This window comes from Falco rusticolus, chromosome 1 (genome assembly GCF_015220075.1).
Source record: "Falco rusticolus isolate bFalRus1 chromosome 1, bFalRus1.pri, whole genome shotgun sequence".
Classification (NCBI taxonomy): Eukaryota; Metazoa; Chordata; class Aves; order Falconiformes; family Falconidae; genus Falco; species Falco rusticolus.
The window spans coordinates 104044251-104071186 of NC_051187.1; the positions used below are offsets into that span (position 1 = coordinate 104044251).

Below are 26936 nucleotides of genomic sequence, written 5' to 3' on the forward strand. Positions count from 1 at the left end.
TCGCAGGCCACGGCGCGCCCTGTGCCGCGCTGCGCATGCGGGGGCGCTGCCGCGGGGCCGCGATCGTTCCAGGGGCCGTGTGTCGCGCAGCGAGTGACGACGACGACGACGACGGCGGCGGCGGGAGGGGGCGGGGGCAGGGCCCCGCTGCGAGAGGCGGGCGCGGACGGCTGGGCCCGGTGTCCCTGCGGTGACGTCGCTTGGTGAGTCCCTCCGGGCGCGGCGGCAGGTCAGTGGGACGAGGTGGGGGGCAGGCGTGTGCGGCGGCGGCGGCGCAGGCAGGGGGCGCTGCGGACCCCCCGCCACACACTGGCACAGACAGATACACACACACACCCCCACACCCGGGCGCATGCGCCGCGGCGGCCGTTGGGCTGAGGGGGCTGCGCGTGCTGGGGCGGCGGGTCGCGCCCATCAGGCGGAGGGCGGGAACGGTGCGGTCAGGGCAGCGTCGTTCCCTTGTGGGTGCCCGACGGGGAGCGCCACTCGTGCCTCGTCACCTGCGGCGGCCCTCAGCGCCCCCCTGTGCCCGTCTCCTGGGCATCCTTCCCTCCCTCCCTCCCTCCCTCCCTCCCGGTGCCCGCTTCTCCCGGTGCGTGTGGCGCCTCCCTCAGGCTTTCTAACCGCCCCTGTCCCTCGGCGCCTCCCGGGGGCTCTGTGGTGACTTTGCCTCAGGTGAAGCAAAGGCGGCGGTGCTGGCTGGGCTGCCTTCGCACGGCGCATGACCTGCCGCCTCGTGTGGGGAGGGGCGGGTCCCGTGCTGAGGGGAGACGTGGGGAGGGGCTGGCTTTGGGCCAGCCGATGTGTGCTTATTTTGCTATTTTCTGTATGCAAGGTCCATAAGCAATGGCAGCGGCAGTACTGAAACCTGCAGTGGTCAGTACTGGTGCGGCTGGCAAAATGTATGGTGGGCAGCCTTCTGGGGAGCAGACATTTGGCTAGTTGTTGGGCTGGCAAAGGTTAAGTCGAGGTTAGAAAAATCTGTTTCGCATTCTGCGTTTCCCCTTCGAAGTGTAAAGAAGATGTTCTCCCACAGTTGTGCAGTGCTTCTGGGACAGTCTGAGTGCAGCTGCTAATAGGCAGCAGAATGTCTTGCTTTTGTACCCCTCCCATCCTGCTCCCAAGTGCATATTCCTGCTGCTTCCTTCATCACCTCTGCTGCTTATTCAGCTCCTTATTGAGTTGGTTTACCTTATTCATCCAGCAGGAGAGGACCAGAAAATGGCAACTTCTCAGGTCAGAGTTGAACTGGTTCACAGAGTGAAGTTACAAGGCAGGATAGGAACTTAAACTTCTGCAGCTTTGCCTGTGTAAATATTAGAGTAAGAATACCCAAGGTGGAGTACAGAATGTGTCTTTGAAAGTAGTTTCAGGCTTGCTAAATACTTGCCTTCATTTTGGAGTAAATGTCTAGGAGAGGATGTGTTGCCATTGACCGTATGGAATAATTTTCATAGTGTAAAAAGTATTTTGAATGATTCTTTCTCCCATACATTGCCCCATTTTGCTATTTAAAAAGTCCAAAGCAAGCAAGCATTTGCACCAATGCTTAATATCAAAAAGGATATTTTATAGCTGGAACCCTGTTTCTTCCAGAGCCTAGCTTACAGTTAAATTTGGTTATGTTTTTCTAGATCTTTTTAACAGTAGAAGTTGGTTTGGGAGCTTGGCTGTGTACAATGTGTTAAAGTTTACCTTTTAAAGAGTATAGATACTATAGATTGCGTGAACCTGCATTATTTAATTTAAATTATCTTTGCTTTCTTAGGGTTCCCTCCCCCTGCTTAATTGTCCCCCTTTTTCCTGGTTTCACATAGAGGCACTGTGACTTTACTTCATTTGAGGAAAGCTAAGACATGTCAGCTGTTTTGCTTTAAGAGAGTGGTTTTGACCCAGGTTTTGCTTTCTGCTGATTTTAGTTGTTTATCAGAATGGTGCTTGCAGTTGCGAGGCTGGCGGTGTAAGAGCTGACAATTCAAAAATACAGACTGTCTTATGCCTTGGCATTGCAGCTTTCATTGATGAGTTGAGATTTGCAAGAGTGATTACAAATTAAGAAAAAAACAACTGAAAAAGCAAACACTATGAGTTATTGACATGGTTACTTAAAAACAGTATTTTCTTAAATCTTGAGTTTTAATTTAGTGTTGTCTCAGGAATGAGCATTTCAGTACTAAATGTAAGATTGTGTACAGATTCTAATGATAGATTCATAGCTGACAGTTTCTCTGACTCTGTATTTCCAAGCTCCTCCAAAGTAATGTTCCCAACGCTTCATCTTTAAAGCAAGTAACACAAAGTGAGAGGTGGGGGGGAAGCCCAGAATACAGCTTGCAACTGTTTTTCTTAAGCTTGAATGAGAACCTTTCTCCTGGGAAGGAAGCTTCAAGGCTAAGTGGCTCAAAATGTGTGCAACACTGAGATGGCTGCTTAAAATATAGCTTTACTTTACATAAGCCACAGCTATTATATGTCAGTGTGGTCATTTAATGCTGTTCAGCCACTAAAAGTATCCCATAATGATCCTTTACTTTTAGTGGTGCAACTCACTATAACCCTCAGCTAAGTAGCATATTGTTCTGCTGATTATTGATATCAGTACCCTGCTGAAGGGCTTGAATGGAGCCTGAACTTCTGCTGCAGTTGCGAGTTTTACCTGGCTTATCTTTTGAAGGTAGTTGTTGACCTTTGGCTGTCTTGAGTGGTCAGCTCACAGCAGGGAGAGAAACTGATATCCGGCTAAGAAAGCCTGATTTGCACAATAATTTGAAGACCATTTCCATTTTTGTCATCCTCTTGTAGAGGTGGGCTTCCTCTCTCATGACTGCACATCGCAATTCTTTCGATGTTACCTTGGCAGAGAGCTGAGAAGTCTTTCATATGATGATTGCTACATTAATTACTTTAATTTTTGTGTTAATTTCATTTTCGAGAAGCTGTCTGCTTTTGGCAGTATTGCTTTGTTTTGCTCATGTAAAATGAGGTATTGTGGTGACTGACAGTTTTCAAGGAGGACTGACTGGCTACACTGAACGGAAATGTGTACAAATAAAGACGAATTGATGCGTTGAAAAGGTTTTATATTTTTCAAGGTAAACCTGTACATTTAAGTCACTTCTGTTGAGTTAGTCCCTAAATTCTAGGGTCCTGATTCTGAGGTACTAACAACTTGGGTTTGCCATTAAAATCAGTGACAGCTGATGGAAGAACCCTAATCAAAGAAAGGAAAAAAATCTCTTTTAAGGGTAGCACATACTGATTGCTACAGGGACTTGTGAGTAAAACTGTGCTAGAACATATTAAAAGGCAGGATTGGAAGATTTTTTTAATTACTGTGCTTTGGTAGGGCCTTGGCAATTAATAGTGGTTTGCATTTTTGACATAACAAAGACAATTTTAAAAAACAAACTTACTATTATCAGACCTGCTATGTATGTCAGCTATGTCTTTACAAGGATTAATATCTGCTTCTCATTTAGAGATTTTACCATAAATTTTTGCGACAAGCTCTTCAGCTGCTGTATGTGTGTCAGTGTAACCTGTTTGCAGCCATTGGATTTAGGATATATGCTTGCTGAGCATGGTTCTTTGGCCAGCCTTTACAGAATTCGTCTATATAATCCACCTTTCCCCCCCACCCCGCTTTGCCTTCTGTAGAAAAGGGTAATTTCTGAAGTGTATAGTTCTCTGGGGTTTTTGTGTTTTCTTTCTAATGGTTTGTACTGGGAGATACAGGGGGTGGAGAACAAATTTTCTGACTTTTTTTCAAGTCTGAGACAATGTGTTGATGAGGAAGGAAATTGTATGCTTTTTAGATTTAGTTTTTTGTAGGCTCTCTTTAGCAAATAGCTTGCTTTTCTGTTAACAGGGAAGTTATGTATTACTAACACAATTTGTGACCTGCACAAGTGCCTTAAAGAATTCACTTAGGGGTGTGTGTATATATATATGTATATATTTTTTTTTAATAGCACTGCTTGTCTGATAACTTGCAAAAGCAATTGGAACTGTGAATCCTATGACTGCTGCTGAAGTTTGAAAGCTGATATTAGAAATCTAATGCAGAGGGCAGACTGTTCATTAGGCATTCTGAATTAACACGATTGTACGAATTTTAAAAGAAAAGCCTGCGGTTTGGTACCACCTTACCTCCAGTGAATCTCTGTGGCTAAAGGGCACTACTATGTTCCATGAGGCATGAATTCCAGCTTAGTCTTCACTGCAGTTATTGTGTGACCTAATGTTCCTCATGATCTCTATGCTTTTTTCTACATTTTCTATGCTACAATATGGTAAAATAATGAATGGCATGTAGTCTCACAGGGGATGCATGAAGTATTTAATAAAAAATAAAACAAGAACGTTTACTCCTTGAAATAAGAATATTTTGATTTTTCTCAAAGGTTGTATTCAACTTGACAGAATGACAGGAATGGAGACTGAAACTGCAAGAGACAAAGCCATGGAAGAAGAAAGCACTGAACAGAAAAAGGAGAGAGAAAAAAAGAAGAGGTCGAGGGTTAAACAGGTGCTTGCAGATATAGCAAAACAAGTGGATTTCTGGTTTGGTGATGTTAATCTCCATAAAGACAGATTTCTCCGAGAACAAATAGAAAAGTCCAGAGATGGCTGTAAGTTTATATTCAGTATATTTCAATAGATAGAAAGTTTTGCTTTCTTCTTCACTGTGTTGCTGGTGACAGTTACAAGTTGTTTTGAAGTGCATGTCCACTCCTGGGGAAGACAGTAATTTCATGCTGGACGCCAGCATTAGGATTAGCACCTCAGGAAGCAGAGCTTGGTACCAGTTTTTAGAAATTGTATTTCGTGTTTCTCTTTTCCTTTCTTTTACTATTAACCATAAGTTTCAGGCATCTACCAGAGTAGAAATGACAGGGAGACACAATTTTGTCTTTTGAACTGTATAATTTTAAGAGTAAGCAAACAAACGGGTCATTTTGCCCTTGGAGGTACAGTACTTTACTTGTAGGTTACATATATGCAGAAATTAAAACATCACTTGGATTTGTGGTTAAAGATACTGGGGTTTTGTGTTTTCTGCACAACTTTGGTGTGTGAGAAATGGTGTATTTGCATGTAGGGCTACTGTGGGTCTCTTTCCTTTAGACGATTTTTGACATGGTTGATCTGACTTCAGAGTAGGAAATTGAGCTTGGTTCTGAAACTGCCAGTTTCTGGAGAAATTTAATTTACACGTGAGCTGCAGTGACTAGTATGCTTTTGCTTTTAAAAACAGTACATGTGTGGTAAATGCAGTCTATCCATATAATTGTTCAGTTAACTGTGTTATGCTGGATGAACTCTAGACATACCTCTAGTATGGTATGTCTGTAAAAAGAGGTGGCCATTTTCCATCAGAAAAAAAAAATAGCAATTTCCAAAAGTGTGTACTTATTTTTGTTTTCTTAAGGATTCCATATTTATTTGAAGTATAAATCATTCGTTCAGTTGCATTGTGTGAAAAGTGTACCTTCTAATTGCTTGTTATAGTCCTCAATTATATTGAACTTCAAGCAAAGTTTAAAAACACAGCCTTCAGAGGGATAAGATTTACCCTACGTTTTCTGAAGATACTAGAGCTCGGATATCTTGTAACTTTTTTTATTAAAACTAATACTGCATAGTCTTCTGTCAAGCAGCATGACTCATGGCAACTGAAGTGCAACCAGGGACTCTTTTGTGTTGGGAAGACTGGGCTAAACACTTATTGGGTACTTGGAGAGGCATGTTTTCAATGCAAATTGGTTTTGTATTGTAAAACTACATCAGAAAGGGGGTTTTCTTCCTTTCTTTGCAAAGACAATAGTTATCAGTGGGGAGGTAAAAGAACAAAATTCCTTTGATAAGGGTTAGCACAAAAGACAACTAAATGTGGGTTTCCTTGAAGCTTTAATTTTTACAGCAAAAGTTTTCTGTAAATCCTTGGCAGCATAGTTGCATACTGCACTTATGACTTGCAGATTGTCTCACAAAAATACTAGCAGAGCATTAATGTTCGATTAGAACACATAACTAATGCTTTCTAGAGTACCATGATTTCATCATTTGCACTTTTTTTTTTTAATCCCTAGATGTTGACATATCGCTTCTTGTTTCTTTCAATAAAATGAAAAAATTGACTACCGATGGAAAATTGATAGCTCGAGCAGTTAAAAGTTCATCTGTTGTAGAGGTATTTAATATTTTACTTTTGTAGTTCTGATGCTGGAGTAATAATGACAAGGGTACCGAAGTAGGTGATAACTTATGGAAAATGCTTGTTTATTTCTTATTACTTTCAGTTGGATTTAGAAGGAACTAGGATCAGAAGACGCCAGCCACTGGGTGAGCAACCAAAGGATGTGGATAGTCGTACAGTCTATGTGGTAAGGTTTTACTTGTATACACCTCGTGTCTGGCAGAGTGCCTTACTTCTAACTGTGGAAACTAACTTTGTTGCTTTTAATTCCTTAAGAGTGCAAAACCTGCTCTGTGTTGTCTGACAATCTAATTGCATAGTCTTATTTACGGTTATTAAAAGCAATAAAACCAATATAAAGCGGCCACATAGTTTTACCAGAATTAGAAGGTAGATTTTCTTTGAGAACATCTACAAGAAACTTTTACATAAATTATAAAAGCTAATAGAATTTTATTGTCTTTTTTTTTTAACCGAAAGGGGGCGACAGTGCGAAGGAGGGAAATGCATTATAGGTCTACTGAACTTGTAATGCTAAGGCCCATGGAGTGGGGTTAAAGTACAGTAAATATTTTTTTTTATCGGAAGTGTACTTGTGCATCAGTATTCTTCTTAACACAGGGAGAAAGTGGGCAGGTGGCTGTTTGCTGTTGGTTGTGCAGTGTACGTAAGGAAAATAAATTAAGTAAAGGCAGGTGAGCGCTGGCAGTCGCCATGCAAGAAAGGGATTATTTTGGTACACTGATGTCTTGTACCAGTTTAAATAAGTAAACGCTGAGCAAAGAGCTGCTTCACATGCTGTAAGAAAAAACACACTTTCATTTAGCTATTACTGCTTTTCACTGGGCTTTTCTAGTTAATGCCATTAGAGGACCAGCACTGGTACCAAAAAATATTTACAAATTATGTTAATGTAGTCAAACCTTTATAATAATAATATTAGTTTTATCAAACAAGATCTGGCAGAGTTTGCAAGATCATCAGGGGTACTTTAGAAAGTACGATCTGTTAAATAATGCTGTTACTGCAAGTGCCTTTGGTTTTGTAACACACAAACATCATCCTTTTAAAGGCAGAATTTACCTAAATGAGCTAGTCTTATTTGAGACTTTAAAAAAAAAAAAAGAATCTTCCCAATAGCACACTGTCCTGTCGCTACCTTGATAATGAAATGATTCATTAATTGAAATGAAAATAGCTCTGCTGCTGGAAAAACTTCCCATCCCAACATGACATTTCAAATGTGTCAAACAGTTTATTATCATATTGTTAAGCCACTTAAGTGGTAGCATGGGAAGAGATCTGATGGTTCAACTGTCACTTATTTAAAATTCTATGCTGTTTTTTTTTTTAATAGAATTGAAGCCAATGTGGAATTCCCATTCTCTGTAAAGAAAGTTTTTCATGACTAATGTCAATTTAGGTATATACCTGTAGCTGTTTAGCAGCTGAATTAGTAATTTCAAACAGGCACTAAGCTTTCTGTGATGAGGATACATAATAATCCTGACCAAAATGCCAGCCCATTCAAGTAAAGAGAAGGTGGATTACTCCGATCATTATATTCTTTAACAAAAGCCCAGGAAAGGTTATTAGTTTGGGGGTTTTTTAAGTAAAATGTGCCAGGCATAGTATTTCCCCAACATGATTAAAGGGACTGCTTAGACAAAATATTTGAGGTGTTCCGTATAATTTTTGGAAAAGATATTCTAAATTTAATGAGCCACATAGTCTATTCGTAGCTAAAGTACATAGCTAAATGGTTTTTAATATTAAGTTATTCTGTAAGACCGAAATAGATAACTGGTGTGTTTTTGTAGGTTACTGAATTCATAGAGATCTTATTTAGAGAATGTGTAGCAACCTCTTACCTTGCTGCTACCAAAAAGGGTGGGGTTTTTTGTTTTTGAAGACCAGTGTATGAGTTGTCTGCTCTTCAAACTGCAATTACAGAAATGTTAAGTTGTGTTAAAGGACTGGTATGTAGCAGTGGGGGGGAGCAGAAGCAGTCCAACTGTTGGTAAGCTTTGTTTCACTACGGAGTAGGTGAAAGATTCCTATGTTGGATTAATTAATTAGCTAACTGAATACTATGACCTCTCAACAGGAATGCTTGCTGAAATAAAGTTTCTCAGCATTGTCGCCCCAAACTTGGATGCATTTTGTTGTGACAGCTTTTTAATTGGGTGATAGAGCAAACTATCCAATACAATAGTAACATAGTATTGAGAAAATGACATTTCTTTCTTTTTTTTCTTGTTTTTAGGAGCTGCTTCCCAAAAATGTCAATCACAGTTGGATTGAGCGGGTATTTGGAAAGTGTGGTAATGTCGTTTATGTCAGTATACCCCGGTATAAAACAAGTGGTGATCCAAAGGGATTTGCTTTTGTTGAATTTGAAACTAAAGAGCAAGCAGAGAAAGCTATTGAGGTGAGTAATGGTGCCTCTGGTCTGTTAACATTCTTCGTGATTGTCACTTTGTGTTGTGGTGTTATCTTTACTAGTTCATCTACTGAATTCTTAAAATATCATAATTTAAAAACTTAACTTAGCAGGATTTATTTTCCTGTTTACTACCCCCAGACCTCCAATCAATTCCACAGTTCTTTAAAAGTGTAATTCTGTTAGTAACCTTAGTAGACTTAGTAGAAGCATCGTGGGTATTTTTTGGAATAGTTTGTCAGCCACTTTTGGCATTCTCTGCAGAAAGAGAGATCTGTGTGTGTGCAACAGTACAATGGCTATTAAATTTCATCAGACAGGCATGATCTTACCTAATTTTCTGTATTTAAATGTGATTTGAAAGTCAGAAAACATCTGTATCACAATGTTAACATGTTTAAAGATATCACACTAATAATATGAATCATTTAAAAAGTAAACCCCAATAAACCCACAAAACCCACACCACTGAAAGGACAATTTATGCCTCTCGAGTCCTGAGGAGGGACTATGTCTTTCTTCAGTGAATGTAGGACTGTTGATCTGAACTTTGATGGAAATTCTTCAAAAAAAGAAAATGTGCTTTTTTTAGTAGTGGTGTGGGGACTTGAAATTGCTGCTACTTTTTTTTTTTTTTTTAAGTTTTTGAATAATCCACCAGAAGAAGCACCACGAAAACCGGGGATTTTCCCCAAAACAGTAAAGAATAAGCCTGTTCCTGCCCTGAATACAAGTAACAGCAGTGTAGTAGGTAAGTGTGATGAAGTTACGTTTTGTGCCTCAGCTTCTGAAGAGAGAATTTTGAACTGCTGTGTTAATGCAGTCTTATTTCATGTTTCTTAAAAACTCTGTAAAAAGGCACATTGCTGATTGGCCAGTGTAGGCTTAAGAATGAAAGTGTGTAAACCTAAAATACAGTAAACTTCTGCCTTTTTGTTTTCCTGCTTGATAAAGCACCTTAATTTCTTTTCATCTGCCACCATTAGTCATTGTTAGGCTGGCAGAGCAGCTTTCAGACTGCACAATAAATCATTATCTAAGCATTTAGTATTAGCAAAAATCAAATCTGATAGATTGTTCTAAAAATACTTAGTATTGAAGGGAAATATACAGGCAAGAGCAAAATTATATTTAAAATGGTAGTGCTGTCTTCAGATGGGTTTGTGATTAGCTGACAGTGATCAGTGTTTCAGAGCAAACCTTGCAGTGTTCTCAGCTGAAACTTGCTGTGAGAGAAGTACAAAAATGGTGTTTTGCTTTTCTTCCTCTTTGCAACTCTTGCTATGTGAGCAGAGCAGTCTATAGCAGAATTAACTTTTCACAGTATATTTACAATTCGACTTTACATGATTCATAATTACTCAAAAAACCCTGGAGGGTATTTCTGAGAAAATAATCTCAGATTCACAGTTAAGCATGTTTCCAATAAATACAATCTACTATAACTCACAAAGCATCACAGAATTTTACAACTTTAATCACTGAAACATTTTTCCTTGTTTCTGATTTCCCAGACATCTTCCCAGTTTCTTCATAAGGATAATGATGAAGAATCATATGTTGCATTCCTCACTATCATTCTTTGTTTCATCAGTAACTGATTTTTTTGGTTTAATAGTTACTAAGAAGCAGCCTGCTTTTTGAACCATGTTTTAACCTAACCCCACTTAAGATGCTCTGTATTGCTTCATACTGCATCCTGCCTGTTGCAACTTAGAAGCAAGCAGATAGTATTGAAAATAGTTTGGTTTTTTTCAGATTGGTTAAGTTAATGTTCTTTAGCAGGGAAATAGTTGTTCATTACATAGTTCATTGGGAGAGTATCTCCTTTTATTCTCAGAATTCAAATTGGCAGTCTTTTTTTTTATTTTCTTGTCTTTGTTGTTTGCCTGTAATGAGGAAGATATCTCTTCTCAAAGAGAAATAAGGGATGACATAACAAAATCTGCATTTGTTAAGGACAAGCAAAGTCTAGCTCATTTCTTTTTAGTTTGAGAGTAAAGTACTTCAGGAATCCTGTAGTCAAGCTGCCCTTGTGACCCAGAGGTCACTTTGTGAGACCGAGAGTCTTATCTATGGCGGTTTTTTCCTCCTCTGCTTAAAATGCCTAGGAAGAAATTTGGGACAAAGTATTGCATCTCTTCTGTAGTTAGAGATGGCAGAGACAGGCATTTCGTTTAACATCCCAGATTATCATGACGCGTGATACTGTGATTGTTTACTTAGGTCACTATCTACTTTTTAATCATTGGCAGTTTTAAATATTGTAATTTTTAATGCAGAAGAGAAGAAAAAGAAGAAAAAAAAGAAATCCAAAGTCAAGAAAGAGAGCAGCGCACAGGCAGCTGTAGAGACAAAGGAATCAAACACTAATACTTCAACAGAGCAAGTACCCAAGTCTAAAAGACATAGGACTTCATCAGAGTGTTCAGAAATGGAAGGAACTGAGACTCACAGGCAGCCCTCAAAGAGAGAGAAAAGAAAATGGGACAGAACAGAAAGCTCAGAGGTACCTTGGGAAAGCAGGCCAGGGAAGAGAAAAAGAACCAGCTCTGGAGATGGTGAGACATCAACTCCAAAAGTAAAGATGACTGTTCAGAAGGATGAAGTAGGTCCTGTAAAAGAAGAATCAGAAGCCCCGAAAGATTCCAACGGTAAGGTTTCTTGCATCTCTTTTTAGTATTGTTTATATGCATGAATTAAATGGCACACATATCCCTTACAGATGACAAATGGTAGGCTTAGTAATGAGGGAGAAGTCTAAATAAGGATAAAAGCTTGGGTTAAAAAAAAATCACATTATTTGCAATTAAAATTGTATTTGTAGCTACCCAAGTTAAATAAATAGGAACCTTGATATGCTAGGAGGTAACAAAGAAAGAGGGTTGCAAAAAATATGTAAGAAGTGCAATCTGTGTGATACAGATGCATTAGTGAACTGCCCTTTTTGGCGGCCAGTAGGTTTATTACACTGTAAAAGCACTGGTGAAAGATTAAAATTTCTGTCTTTGAAAGACTGAAAACTTTGTTCTGCTTGGGTCAGTAAGTGAAAAATGGTTGATAAGGTGGAGGCACAACAAGGTCAGTTAAGGAATATGTAGTGTTCCTTGCAGTTAAATTTAAACCTGGGAATGAGTCATTCCAAGGAGATAAGTTACATGGAGAATAGGGCAGAAACTTTTTAACTCTGAAAAAAGAGCCTCACTTAAGCAAAGTATGCATTAAATGGTCAGGCTAGGCAAATGGTGACAGTATAGAAATCTGGACAACTTGATTCCCAGTTTCCTTATATAAGGAAAAAAAAAGCTAATTGATGGGATTAAAAGCTGTGTTTAAATCACATTCGGGTTCAAAAAAAATCAAGGTAGTTGAGCAAATGACCTAGAAATAGGCAGCATTTTTTTCTTGATATGGCATAGCGATATTTACTTTCAGGCTGTATTTTATACGTTACCCATATATTTTTATCAATTAGATCATTAACATTTATTTATTTTACTTTTGGACTTTTTTTAATGTAGACATTTCTGCAGAAGATGACAAAGATAAAAAAGACACATCCCTTTCAAAATCTAAAAGGAAACACAAGAAAAAACACAAAGAAAGACACAAAATGGGTGAAGAAGTCATTCCGCTCAGAGTACTCTCCAAGTAGGTTATGTAACATAACTGACTAGCTTATGGGGTGGCTAATGCGTGGGGGAGTGTTGTATTTGTATATATAGGAGAGCATTTGACCGTCCAGTTTCTGAGCAAACTGCAGGCAGTTTCTCAAGTATTGGGTAGGTGGGTGGGCTAGCTTATTTTTCAGTAATGAATTTTTACTGTCCCACTAACGATCCCCAGCTTGTTACATTTGATTGATCCACAGATTAGGCAGGCTGGGTGGGCTCAGCTTGCTTGGCTTTTAGGCTGCAAGAGTCTTGCAGTACAATTTTGCCCATTTGTCCTTCATTTTTTGCAAGCTAGTCACCTATGTCTTTTCTGCAAAAGACTTAGGCATTCGGAACATTTTTAGTCTTGCTGCTTTATTTAAGGTGTTTGTGTGGAGTTTGTTTTAAGAGTGCAGTTATATGAATTCAGTTACAGCAAACTTCTCCCCCCAGGTCAAAAAATCTTGAGTTTATTATAGTCATACAATGGTTTCAAAATGTTTCAAATTTTCAAGAATTTAAATCGAGACTTTTTAAATCATTGTTTTGTCTTACAGTCCATCACCATTGCTAAAGTGCAATTCCAGGTTTTGAGCAACAGAGTTGCATGTTAGCAACAGTATTAGCCTGTAGCTGAAGGTTAATCAAGTACCAGTAACTGTAAATCACACCTGGTTTCTTTGAAGTAACGGGGAACAAAAAGTGCAGCAAAGTTGAAATATTCACGTCTCTGTTGGGGTCTTAGGAGTCACCACAACTAAAACATGGAAGCACTTACTTTTTTAGTCATCCAGCAAGTACCTCCATGTTAAAGTAGAGGGGGTCCTTGCCATTTCTTTGCCATCTTGTGCTCAGTGATGCAACTGTGTACGTTTTAACTTGTGGAGGCCACGTGTGCAGTGCAAATACATCTTTTGTTTCAGATTTTTTTTTATTACAAAGTGTTAAGTTGAGAAAAAAGGATCCACCATCACCAAAACATGGAAGCACTTACTATTGAGGAACAAAGCAAGTACATCCACATTTAAGTTGTGGAGGTCCTTAAGGGGAGACAAATGGTAACAAAATACACAAAACCAGAAATCAAAAAACAAGGCATACACAGAATTATGATAACACAGGTGTAATACTGTAAGTAGGCTTCTTTGAACTGTAGCAGTTTCTAGTAATGTGTTCAAAAAAAATCAGGATCCACCGCCACTGAAACATGGAAGCACTTACTTTTTTAGGCAGCAGGTACCTCCATGTTAAAGCGAAGGGAGTCCTTCAAAATTGAAAAAAAAATACTTCAAATTTAGAACATGCAGGGCACTGAAAAAATTCATCTTGTTCGGTAAAACTTGTTGGATCTTGTTGGAGAAGCATGCCTTCCATCAGCTTATGGGCAAAATTCTTCTTTTCCGGATGTAAAAATCTAGCTGCAACCGAAGTAAAATCCTGGATGGTACTTCAGTATTGCGATCAAGATTCACCTCTACTAAAACATGGAAGCACTTACTTTTTTTAAATCACAGAAAGCACCTCCATGTTAAAGTAAAAGGGGTCCACAAAAAGCGGTAGTTATCAACGAAGATTGTCCCCTTCTGCCGAGATTTTGAGACTGCTGCATCAAATAGTTAAATTAAATTTTAGTTAACTGTACTAAAGGGCAGGGGAAACAAAAGTTTTAAAGAAGCATAAGACATCGCAAATACTTGCCTGACTCTCATTCCACATGGTCTCCTCTTCCTTCGACTCAAGTTAACAAGTACCTCCTTGAGCTTGTATTTATACCATACCTTCCTATGGAATGGTGTTGCCTTTTTATCTCGAAGAATCATTACGTGGGTCTTTTGTTATTTTAATGTCTTTGCTCTGTTGAGAATGTATGATCCTGGGTGAGTCTGGATGCTTTTTTGAAGTATACAGTTGTCAATGTTAACAGCTAAAACCATTACCACAAGATATCCTCCTCTTTAAAAATCCTCTATCAGCTTGTTTGATAGCACAGATTAGGGTAACAATGAGTCATTCTCACAGTGGCACTATAGGCATTGTGTTTCTTTGGAGCAAAGCTCTAGCTGTTTGCAGAAACATCTCCATGTTAAATGTATGTAAATATATAAATTGCTTCCATGTGGTGGTATTTTTTAACCAAAATGCATTTGAATAGTAAGGAATGTTCTTGTCTCGCTAGGTTTTTGGCAAGTTTAACCAGTTGTTGATTTTCCATCAATGATTTCGCTAGAAAATAAGTGACTGATTCTTAAAATAGTAGCAGGAGTGGGTTCACTGAACTAATTCAGTGAATGAAGAGTTCACTGTCTCTGAATTAACTCTTAATTTAGTACCTATTCTCCGTGTAATTTTAGCAGAAAACACAGTTTGCCAAGCTGTTCTGTATGCCCTCTGAATACATAAACCGAATTTGGGAGTCACTTTATTCACATAATAGCTTGATCTTGTTAGAACTTGCCTAGAATATGAAAAGCTAAAGCTAAATAATAAAAATGCAGGTAGTGGCAAGGCTTTATTTGGTGTAAGTGCAGGAAGATGGTAAGACACTGCTCACCAAGTTCAGCTTAAGCTATTTGTAAACTGTTTTGTCTTAAGTTATCATTGACTTTCTAAACACTGTTTTCTTGTTTACAACTGACATCCTGTGCCTGTGTTGCTGCTTATAGGACCGAGTGGATGGATTTGAAGCAAGAATATTTGGCCCTTCAAAAAGCCAGTATGGCCTCCTTAAAGAAAACAATGTCTCAAATCAAACCTGAGCCTGTGGGAGAGATGGAAACAGAATCTTGTGCACAGAAAAAGTCTCAGTCTCAAAATAACAAATGTAATCCTGTTTGTGATGTTTTTTGCGTTTTTCATTCATGATTCTAGTACGCAAACGTGATTTTTAGGCTCTGGTCTTCCAGAAACACTGCAAAATGGTTTTATTTTTCATAATGCTGGTCCTTTCTCTGAATGCAAAATACTGTTGAAAGCAACCCCGCCTTCATTTAGATAGATGGGGACTAAGGAATTTTATAAGTAAAGACTAAACAAGTCATTTCAGCCTATTCCAGTAGCACTTTTTAAGTTCAAGCAGCTTTTAAGAGAATCGTAGTTATAAAAGATTCAGAGAGAGTGGTCAGGATTGAGCTTTTTTGGTGATGTAATTTGGACATGATTTAATTAGTCTTAACTATACCTGCAGTGATTTGAAAAATAATTTAAGTCAAGTCATTCAAACCCAATCGCAAGCTATTTTTTTACGGGCTTTATGGTTAAAAGTAGCTTTGTAAATATGCCCTCTTAGTTAAATTTCTGCATTTTTCAGAGTTAGTTTTTTGCTCTGGATCCTCTTTACTTCACTAACTTCAAAACTGACATTTCAGTACCTGTCTGCTGATTTTTAATCGGTTTAGATCTGACGGTTCAACTAGTAACTGTAGTCAATAGAATATAAAATATTGTTATAAGATGATCCTGTAGGCTGTGAAAACTTCTTTAAGATTCCTTACTTGGAGCTGTTTGCTTCCCCCACCACCACCCACCACCACTTACATTGACTTTGCCTTTTAAAGTCATGACCCTAGATAAAAAAACAAAACCAAAACGGCCGAACAATATTTGATGCCCCTTGGTTCGTTTCATGTGTACATCATGTTGCTTATGTGCTTTCATAGCACCTTTCGTTTATCAAACTAATGTATGTAAAAAACTTTCTTATTTTTCACCTGTTTTTAAATGGAACAGCCAGCAGTGGAGATTCTGCCCCTCCAGCCAAGGCTAACACAATGGGGCCTCAGTTCGTCAGCGGAGTAATTGTGAAGATCGTTAGCGCTGAGCCCCTGCCGGGCAGGAAGCAGATCAAGGTAATGCCTTTGTAACCTCAGGGTAGCTGTTAGCCTTTCCTCTTGCAGTGCCCCACAAATGTTTGAATATGGAATACCATTTAAACAAGTCTTACAGATTTTCTTTTGTTTTTTTTAATTTGTTTGGGCACTAGCTGTGTCCAGATTCTTCTCTAGTACCTGTTAATGGCAGATTTTACAACGGCAAAATAGGGTAAAGAGGGTGTTTCAAAGCAAAAATCAGCCTTTAGAGTGCTTTGAGCAATGTCAAGTTTATAATGAAAATAATGCTCTAGAGGGTGAGTCGTTCTTTCCAGTTTAAAAAGAGACTTTGAAGACAAAGTGGGGTGTACTGCTCTGTATTTGTCATTGGGCCAGTCATTCTGGCACAATCCAGGTAAAGAAATCTGTAGAAGTATATTGGAGTTTTTACCCTTAAGAGGAATTTGAGGGCAAGAAAATGCTCTCTGCATGAGAAAAAATGTCTTGTTTTTTAGTAAAAAAATTACAATTACAGAAACTCCATCTCAGTGAGAGTGACAGCAGTAGATCTTGTCCAGTAATTCATTCACTCATTTCTTTTTTTTTTCCTCCTCTATGGCAAGTGCTCTTTTTTCTCAATTTTTAAAAAAAGTGTTTCAGATAGGTTTGGTTTCTTGTCTTGATATGAAAGTAACACGTGTTAAAATATTCTCTTTTAAGGAAAATAGCAGTTTTAATGTGCATCCTTTTGAAATGAAAATATTAAGCTTTCTAAAGGAAATAATTAGCTTTTTCCAGATATTCACCAGTTGGGTGAATTAACAACTGGAATTCTAACAACTTAAACTCATGTTGGAATAAATATTCAGATTACTTAGGACAGTGAGGGTTTAGTTCAAAATGTGAGTTCTGAGAGGACTTGGCAAACCGTATTTATTTATAATGTAGTGCATTTGAAGTCACTGGCTCCTTGCAAGTCTGTGAAGTTTAGTGTGTGCATGAATCTAAGCAAGATGAGAGACCATCTCTCTCACTGAAAACAAACTGATGATAGGGTTTCAATTTAATCAGTCTTATCTGCCTGGGTATATTTGTAGTCAGTTGTCTGAGTGCTGGAGGCACTGAGAGAATGTAGTAGTTGTCACTGTTAAAGTTTGAGGGCCCAATTGACTGTAGCATACATCTATCTTACAGTGTTAAGTTCGTGTCACAACGTATTGTGCTTGGGGGGTAAGCTTACTGTTCCCACAACAGCTGAAAATCCAGGTATTCCTAGTTATGCTTTTGGTTTAGTTTTAGGGAAGTGTTTCAGGGAAGTGTTTCAGGGAAGACACACTTTATGAAAGGTTAGGTTGGCCTTTGTCATTATTGATCATGTCTTTGGTTCCCATAATAAGTAGATAAGCAAAATAGCTTACAAAGTGTTACCATACAAATGAAGCAGCGTTTTTAGAGAGACATGCAATTGCAGAATACAACTGTAGTTGGAAGAAGCAATAATTGTTGTAGTGCAGCAGTTCTTTTTTGGGTCAGCAGTGGAAGCTGCAAACTACTCTCAATACTTACTGGATTTTTCTGGCCATACTAGTTGCTTTAATGGAAGGTGCAACTCTTTGACAAAATCTTGTTTCTTCTGTGTTCTGGACTGTCACAGTTACAGCAAACACTGCCACAAGGCAATGCATCTAGGATTTTTCTCTTAATAAACTTCCAGAATTGATTTCTGATTCTGTGGCAGGCTTAATTACTTCTGCACACTGAAAAGGTCTTTACAGGCCAATTTTATTATAATTTTGATGGGTTGATTTCTTCACTGCTTTTTTTATTTTGCTTTTAAGATGCTTGTCAGAGATTGTAACATTTGCCAATTCCAGTACACTGTTTGTGTCGTTGCTGTTTCCACGTAAGCATGACTTTGGGGTACCAGAATTAAGAGTGAAAAACAGCTTTGGTTGGCTCTCAAATGATCTTAACAGTATTGGCACTTAATTTTTGTTTTGTTTTAAGGCTGTCCTTGGTAGTGGAGGGTTAAAACCAATGTGCAATTCTTGAATAGAGGCATCTTCCTTGAGCTGCCTGCTGTGAAAAAAATTGACTAGGAATGTGTGGTGGCAGTTAATTTCCCTAACAGCAGGTATTACAAGTGAAGTACTTCATCTGAAAGAGAATGTGTGACTCTTCCTCCTTCAGCTGTCAGTGAAAATTTTCAGGCAGAGGTCATTTCATAAAGATAGGAAGGGTTGGTTTACTACTACTCATTTCACATAATCTGCAGTGAATGAGCTTGCTTTTATATATTTTGTGCATAGAATGAAATTACTTTTCTGTTGGACTGGCATATATCAGTGTTATAGTACACAAATAATTCTAAAAAAAAAAAAAGTCCATGCAGATACGGTATTTAAATAAATAGGTAATTACTGGTGCTCCATTAGTAAAGTTATTCTTACGTAAAAAAAATAGCAACTTCAGTATTTACTGCTTTGAATTGTTCTTGGAGGGCAGGATGAAAGATAAACAGATGTTGTAGAGTCATAAATCAGAATTCAGTTATAACCTTCTCAGGAAGATATATTCAAAAGTATTTCACAAGAGATTCATTGATTAAATGTAAAAGTTCATTTACTGGCTTTTGTTTCATTTTTTTGAAAATATCAGTGACCTACAAATTGAATGGTCAAAAACTCACTCTCTTGATATTCTATTTTTTAAAGTCTGTTTATGGTCTGTGTTATCTCACATGCTTTGATAGGATGCTTTGGCAGTGCTGGCTGACGTTGCTTATGTTGACATGCTGGAGGGAGACACAGAATGTCATGTCCGTTTCAACACTCCTGAAGATGCCCAGATTGTCATGAGATCATACAAAGAAATACAGATCAAAAACAACTGGAAATTCGAAGTTCTTACTGGTAAGACTTCTTTTTTTAATGCTAGTATGAGAGAAGACTTTAAGTGCTGTGAGATGGATTCTGTCGCAAGGTAGCTTTAGGAGTATGTTTAGATGTCTTGGTTGCAGAAAAGACTGCTTTTATTTTTTTTCCCGTGAGTCGTCTTATTTTGCTTATTTTACAAACACCAAAATTATTTATTATTTATTATTCTTACAAAGTAGCAAAATGGGTTTTTATGCCACTGTTCTGCAGAAAATATTTTGCTTTTTTATCAGGTTAGTTGTGTTGTTTTGAGATTAACTTTTTAATGTTGCTTTTAGTGGCAATGAACTGTAGAATTTAATTCACATTTCAGCTTTATGAATACAACATTCTGATGATACCAAAGAACTTTAAATTAAGATTTTCTTGAAAATACTGAACTTACATGTGAAATAACAGGGCAAGGATCTAACAGCATGGGTACACTTACAGAGGTTTTAGCACTTGCCTTCTAAATAATCTTCCTTTTTTTTCAGGAAATTGAGTAACTTATGCCAAAGTATACCTTTTTAAGATTGTATTTACACGAAAATTTTTACTGACTGGTGTTGGAACAGCATCCTAATGTGTGGGTTGGTTTTTGGGTTGTTTGTTTCGTTGGTTTTTTTTTTTTCTGAAATTACTCTGTGTTCTACATTCATATCTTGCATTAGATTGGACTAGTCTTCCAAGTTTAGAGAAACCTCTTTATGGAAGTGAGGGGCTGAAGAAGCAGGGAGAAGGGAAGTCTCTCAAACTTTGTTACTGTATTCATAAAACTTTTACATTCTAGACATACACTAAAAATCCTAAATGTGTGAAAGAACAGGTAAAATGGTCTAGGTGAGATTCTCTTCATCTGTGGATTTAAATATTTTAACACACTCCTGCACAGATCCTCACATAGGGCCCCATACCATGCATGCAGGAATGTTAACCCCTGTAAATGTCGATTAAGGATTGCAGAAGGAAGAGAATAATGGAAGAATTAACCTTCATGATAATCTCAAAGTTAATTGAAGTTTGAGACTCACTGAATGCTGCTAATGTCATTTGGAGATAGATATGTCTCCAGAGTGTTCTGTGTTCCAGAGATCCAGAAGCAACTTGAAATATGCCATTTTACAGCTCTGTGCTCTGTGTGTAGTGTGTATTTTTCTCTCATTTTGTATCCTCATATAGAAGAGTGTAGTAGTAGATTAGGAGTAAGTACTACATTGTAGGAGCATTCCATTCATAGTTTTAAGATTATTTTTTTCTCTAACTGGTTCATTGAAATGAGAATGGAAAGGCTTCTAAAGAACGCAGGAGTGACTCACGGTAAAGATTTCAGCTTCTCTTGGTGGCAGAGGTGAGAGAGAAAGAACCTTTAATGCTCCCTACTGCAGGGACTAGAGCTTTCCCAGTAATATTTTACTTTTTAGGACTTGACTTTGACTAAATGTCCTCAGATTTTCATCTGACAATATAGTAAGCATCTGTGATAATGTTTAGTAGGTGTTACTGTGGTTGAATGAATAAATAAATCTGTTAAAATGTGTTCAAAATCGGTTCTTAGAATTATTCCATAACTTCTGTGGGAATCTTTTCCAAGATCACTTGGAAACTTTCCTGTAACTGAGGATTTCCCATGAGACTGTACAACATTACATCACATAATTCCCGTCATGATAGTTATAGCACAGACTAGAAGAAACGGTGGCAAACTGCTTCTTACTGCAAAACAGCTTCTGAAAAAACCTGCAAATTTATTTCCTCTCATATTGCCCTCCACGTTTAAATATTCCCAACTGCCCATTAAGTTCCCAGAGTTTGCTTCTGACAATGGTTTTGATAAAACAAAACAATCACAGTCATTCTTAGAGTAATTTTTTTTTTTTTAATGTTTGATTTGTTTAAAATAAAGAAGAGGTTGAGTACATAGTAAATCAAAGGACCTCCAAGTGCTATGGTGAAACCTTAGCTGAAACTGAGCTCCTGCTAATTACATGTAGGGAGCGATGTTTGCGTATTTCCTCAGTTCTTCTTGTTAAGTTTGTGAAACTCCTTGCTCAGGAAAATTTAGTACTGGATAGCCAGGGTTTGTAACTGAAGAGGTAATAAAATGCATAGGCCCTCAATTCAGGTCCTGTCCAACTCGTACAGGACAGAGACCTTGGCATCAGCTTTAAGCTGATTTTAAGTTTTTCCTTTCTTTATTCACCTTGGTGGGTGTTGGTCAGATGTTGCAATGCTGTGTGACTTCTCTGACTGGGAAATTTAAGACTGATGGAAATACCTGTTAGGGAAACCTAAAAAGTATTTTCACCTGTGTAAAGATTCCTTCTCATAGCTGAAAACACTGCATCCACTTGCATTTAATACTTTTATTCATGTACTGTAATGTTAATTCATTTTTCAAGGTGATCATGAACAACGTTACTGGCAGAAGATTTTAGTGGACAGACAAGCTAAACTTAACCAGCCTCGAGAAAAGAAACGGGGTACTGAGAAGGTAAACTGCAAGTCACTTTTTTTTTTCCCTTTACAGCCATGGTTGAAAATACAACTCTGTTTCTGTGTAGGTCTGCATTTCTTTGATACTTTAGTGTTTGGGTCCTTATTTAATCCAGTTAAATCACTTTCTACTGACTTTGCAGGAGGGTTTTACAGCCACAAAATAACGTCTGGCTGTCCTGGTCCTGTTGCCAAATGCAAGGCTTGTCTTTATGGAGACAATCAGAGGAAGTTGTCCACGACTAAAGGCATGAAGTTAATTTGTAAGCTGGATTTCCTTTAAAATTCTGTCTTGATGAGCTCCTTAAAAATTAAGTATTTTCATTTGCTGTAGTGTAGTAAAAGTCTAGTGCTGCGGTCTTAATTCTCTAGTATGATTGAGAAAATGGTTGTCTTCAGAGTTAATCTCTCTTTCTCACAATTTACACAAACGCATAGTTCCATGCTATGGTGAGCAAGGCTGTGTTCCTAGTTTAGTCAAGAGTCTATGCACTAGTGTGTCTGTGTTCTGATCCAGAAAAATCTGATTGCTGCTGTGAGCATCCGTAGCTGAGCAGCTTCCAGACCAAAACTGGCTCACATCTAGTGCAGTTTCCTTCCAGCCTTGGGAAGCCTCTCAGGCCACAGTGTAGACAAGAGTGTTGCAATGAACTTGCAGGCTGTCGTCTCCATGCCTGCCCCAGAAGATCCTTCCAGGCGTGCAATGAACTTGCAGGCTGTCGTCTCCATGCCTGCCCCAGAAGATCCTTCCAGGCGTGAGGCGTTCTTGATTAAGTCAGGCAGATCCTTTACTTGACAGAGAGGAGCCAAAGAGTATTTCACAGACATTTTATTGCTAGATTTACTTCACAAACATTGCAGATAAGGCTTCTGAGTTTGCTTTAGCCTGAATCTTTATGCTGTTGCTTGCAAAACTTCAAAATCATCTGACCTTAGTTATTTGCTGGTGACTTTTGAGACTTACTGTTTCCTAGATGCTGCAGTGATGCACGCAATAGTGAACATTTCCTAGTTGTTCCGTGTATAATTGACAAATATTACATGGACCTAAAGGAACAGTAATTGTACAGCTCAAAACTTGTCTTGCACAAGGCATATTTTCATATATCGTCTTGTTTGTCAAAATGTTCTTTCAGCGATCACATAGACAAATGAATCTAGTTCTGTGCAAAAAAAAATTCCCCAAATGACTGATTTAATTTTCTTAAAAGCACAAAAATGGCATTGGCTTTAGCTGTTATTCTTTAATATAAGCAGTAAGGGAATGTGAAAACTGTACAGCTGTAGAGCCTTTTACAGAGTGCTGCCAGGTTTTTTTCAGTTTTTTTAATGTATTTTACTTTTTTTAACAGAAGGTGCCAGTGACACCTTTGAGGCCAGTTTGGACTGTAGGTGTCCTGCTCTCAAGTGTCTGTTCTTCATCTTTTGAAGAATGGTATTTGTTGACCAAACTGGTGTAAATTGTCCAGTAATATACCTCATATAGGCTTGCAAATATAAACCGTCTCACTTCTGCCTAACAATAGCAGCAGCTAGGGTGCAAACTCCTGCTCCTCCCCCTTACCCATCACCTTGCAACTCTGGAGGTGTTAACTTCAAAGCTTCGGGAATACTATTTAAATGCTAACGTTGTTAAGCAAAACGTCAAGAAAAGAATGCCTTGCTGTTTAACCCTTCCATTACTTTTTTACAGCCTGCATTCCAGAACTATAGACTAATAATGAGAAAAAGTTTCTTCTTCTGTTCATTAATATTAATTATAATCTTCTATTTGAAATTTATTCCAAAGTACTCACAAGTGGACTTCATTTGAAGGTCACATTAAAAGGAAGGAGGAAAGTAATATAATGATTTCTAATTAAACATGTGCGGTTGAATATGCTATTAGTATATCTTTCTTGTAAAGATCTTTTCTGTTAAAGGTTTTTAAATCCCTTACAAGATCTCTTTTTGAAGATGAGCATTTGCCTATTAGGTGGTTTATATTTATAGTAAAGACGGCATCTTATACTTTTTCAGTTAGTGTTTAAATGTAGGCTTAAAAGTTACATTCATGTAAGCTCTTATAGCTGCATTGATGTCAATGTGAGTATTTATAGTAATACTTAACATATTGTTGCATGGATGCATCCCATTACAGGCACGATACAGTAACAGAGCACAGAGATGCTTTTGATTGTAACCTAAGCAGTTTGAGATTCCTCTTTTTCCTTGTGTTCTAAAAAGTATAGGCTTACTTGGCTGTCCTACAGTGGGTCCTGTGGCACACCAGAGTAAGGGTTAATGGTAACTTCAGCAGAGGGTTTCTGGCTAATGCCTTCCCCCGCGCCCTCCCCCCCCCCCCAAAAAAAAAAAAAAAAAACAAGTGGTAGAGATTTTACTTTCTCTGGCATAGTACTTATAATAAACTAAATGCCCCAAAACCACTATATATGCCAAGTTCCCTAGAATTTGTGGCTAATGCCTAGCCATCCTTTGGAGTTAAAAAAGTGTCAGTGTCTGGCAGTTTCCCCATGGCTGGTCGTTCATTGTCAAGTGTGTGGTCCCCCCTTTCCAAATCCATGTCCTCTTTAATCTGTTTTGCAACTGTGTGATAAAAAAAACTTTAGCGATGTAGTGATACAGATTAAAAACCTTCCTGCCAGAAATGTTTCTTCAGGGTAGTGCCAGTTTATGGAGACCTAAAGCAATTCCTCAGTTTGTAGCCTTAAAGTCTCCAGACTGATTAAAGTCTGCTGTTCACAAAGTGAAGGCCTGTGTGCCTGCAAGCTTTCCATTTGGGTACTTGTCTTCTGGGGGAGGTGCTGCTGAACCTAGTTTACACCTTATACACCCCCTTACACAGAAGGAAAGGAGGAAGTTTAAGGGGGTGGGGGTGAGAAGTGAGAGGCATTTGGTGAGCAAGTGAGAATAGGGTATTTGTGAAGGGTAAAATAATTTGCAAAATGTAAGGGAAAGGAGGGTAGTGGGAATGCCTGGGCACAGCCCACACTATTCTCTCCTGATTATGCCTGGGGCTCGGGGCCTGTGTCCTTGCAGGACTGACCAGTTCCCTGTCTGTGTGCCGGTGGGGAGAGCACAAATAAGCCCCTTTCCCTGATTCTCTGAAGTGGCTGACAAAGGAGGGGCTGGGTACCTGTTTGGAGACATGCGTAGTGGTGTGCTTAAAAAGAGGTGCTGATAATGGATTCACTAGCTGAAAATGGGAATCCATGAGGCCTGTTGCAAATTCTGATGTGCTGGTATAGAAACATTCACTGGTATGAACCAGGCAGTTCATGTATTAGAGCTTTCCTTGCAGTGTTTGTGATTGTCCATCCCTTATGTTAAACGAATGAGCCACCATTGCTTCTTTTTAGAGTTCAACATTTTAAATCCCTTTTTCAGATACCAGAGAGTAAAGGTAACTCTTACATATTTAGATCGGTTTTACTTCTGGAGAATGGTTGAGAAAGTAATTTACCAGAATTTATGGCCCGATGCTGTTGAGAACACATGAAGGATTGCAATCAAGTTAAATGCTGGGGGGTGCAGGGGGACCTACAGGTAAAGCTGGCAGTGTACTTACATTGCAGCACAGCAAACAATACATCCACGCAACATCAGTGCAGAGCGTAATTCCTGATGGCATTAATCAGTGCAGCAGGATTCCTTGGGCTTCCCTGCTGTGTACAAGATGCAATGTGTACAGGACATAGCTGTGGCTAGCCATATGGATAAATAGCAAATAATTTGATTTATGTGGGACTCTTTTTACGTCTTAGCAAATTCTTTACTGGACTGTCTGGTGAGCAAGTGCCCCTTTACTTAAGCACCAGCTAATAAGTTTTAGTAGTCTCCATCAGAGAAATTAATGTGGCTTTATACTGATGTTACAGATGTGCCTAGATTAATAGGAGTTTCCTGCTTTCTCACTTTTTGTTCAGATTAAAAAGCCTGCCTTGTTACTTGCATTTTGGGTTTTTGTGGTTGTTTTGTTTTGTTGGTTTGTTTTGGGTTCTTTTGTTTGTTTGAAATCTTACTCATTTAACAGTTACCTCATGAGCTCATAAGGAATCTTGGTGGGGCAGTGCGGTAACAAAGCTTGTACCTTTGCTTTGGGTATTAGTATGACTTTGTTGCAGTGCTGTGGTTGAATCTGTGAATGTCCTACTATTATGGAGCTTTAAAAACAAGTATGCTTTCAATGTTATTCTCAGTGTTTTGTTTTCTGCCTGAAGACACAGTCCACAGAAACTGAAAATTTCCAGGTTAGTTATGTTCCACAAGAGTGTTTCTCCTACCTCTGTACTGGGAGCAGCTAACCCAGGTACCCTAGTAATTTAGGCAATCTCCCTAAAATGCAACTGGAAACAAATCCCTGGTCAGACAGGGTTTTGAATCAGGGATTCCTAGCATCAGTGTTCCTCCAAACTGCACCGTTATTTCTTGAGATTAATTCTCAGCACGGTTGTGATATGTATTGTGCTGTTTTCCTGTCCTGAGGGATAGTCCCCATCTGGATTTCAGTGGTTTTGTTTCTTTGCTAACTGAGTGTAGAAAATGACGTAATATTCATACAGTGGTTTTGTTATGGGCTGACCTTGTTTTTCTTACATCAGTAACAATGCAAATCTAATAGAAGGGTAGGGGCTTTTTTAACCTGCTGTGGGAGACTGTGTTTTGGGATTTTTTTGAAATTGTAATTTTGTTGTCTTCAACCATGTTGGGAGGAAGAAGGGATGAAATGAAAGGTGCTGCACTGCCCAGAGGCTGAAGAGTGCCTTACTATTTTTGACGGTTCAGAGGCAATGCTGAAATGAATTATAGCGGGGCTGCTTTTAACTATTTTTTTTTTCTCAAATGTATGGGTTAGCTCAGCTGTTCAAAGGTAAGCTGCTTCTTATGAAGTTTGGTAAATCAGTGAATAGTATGTTCATTAGTGTAAGATAAAATTGTAGCAATATAATTTTCCTCTAATCTTTTCTACAATATTTTTCCTGTTTGCAGTTAATCGCTAAAGCTGAAAGAATGAGACTTGAAAAGACGCAGCAAACAAGTAAACATATTCGCTTCACTGAAGATAACTAACCAAGACGGATTGTGATATTGGAAGTGAACTAGTTTTTTTAAAAAAAAAAAACCACAAAACACAACCGAAAATAAATCTCACAAACACCACGGCTTATAGCAACTAAATAATTTCTAAGAAACCGTCAAAACCTGGTCCATGTGATTCGTAATTCTGCAGGCTGCAAGTATAAAGACTGTTGTGAATCCCATTTTTAAGTAGGCTGAATGTTTACTGCTTCTGAGCCTTTACATAAAGCTTTCTGGAAAAAATGTATTATGAGATCTTGCTTTAGCTCACTTCTGGTTTTGGGGTTTTTTTTGTATGTTGAAGTTTTATACAATAGGTTATGGAATAAAATGCTCAAGAAATTT

At 38.4% G+C, this 26936-nt stretch overlaps 1 protein-coding gene across 6 annotated transcripts; it reads left to right on the forward strand.

Moving 5' to 3' along the window:
- The first annotated feature begins 70 nt into the window (after positions 1 to 70).
- On the forward strand, positions 71 to 26936 carry LARP7 (La ribonucleoprotein 7, transcriptional regulator). 6 transcript variants are annotated; one of them, XR_005105186.1, is made up of 14 exons: positions 71 to 203; positions 4404 to 4631; positions 6093 to 6193; positions 6303 to 6386; positions 8466 to 8630; positions 9285 to 9393; positions 10925 to 11296; positions 12164 to 12293; positions 14959 to 15116; positions 16022 to 16140; positions 18854 to 19013; positions 21419 to 21510; positions 21656 to 21775; positions 26502 to 26936. XR_005105186.1 is itself a non-coding variant. In XM_037393343.1 (13 exons), the coding sequence occupies exons 2-13, from the start codon at positions 4424 to 4426 to the stop codon at positions 26580 to 26582; spliced, it is 1779 nt and encodes a 592-aa protein (XP_037249240.1). In that variant the 5' UTR covers positions 73 to 229; positions 4404 to 4423; the 3' UTR covers positions 26583 to 26935. The 6 variants fall into 6 exon arrangements, 5 of the variants coding, with proteins under 5 accessions (XP_037249240.1, XP_037249260.1, XP_037249251.1 ...); XM_037393343.1 differs by lacking the exon at positions 21656 to 21775 and having other exon boundaries at positions 73 to 229; positions 26502 to 26935; XM_037393363.1 differs by lacking the exon at positions 21656 to 21775 and having other exon boundaries at positions 73 to 229; positions 4416 to 4631; positions 26502 to 26935.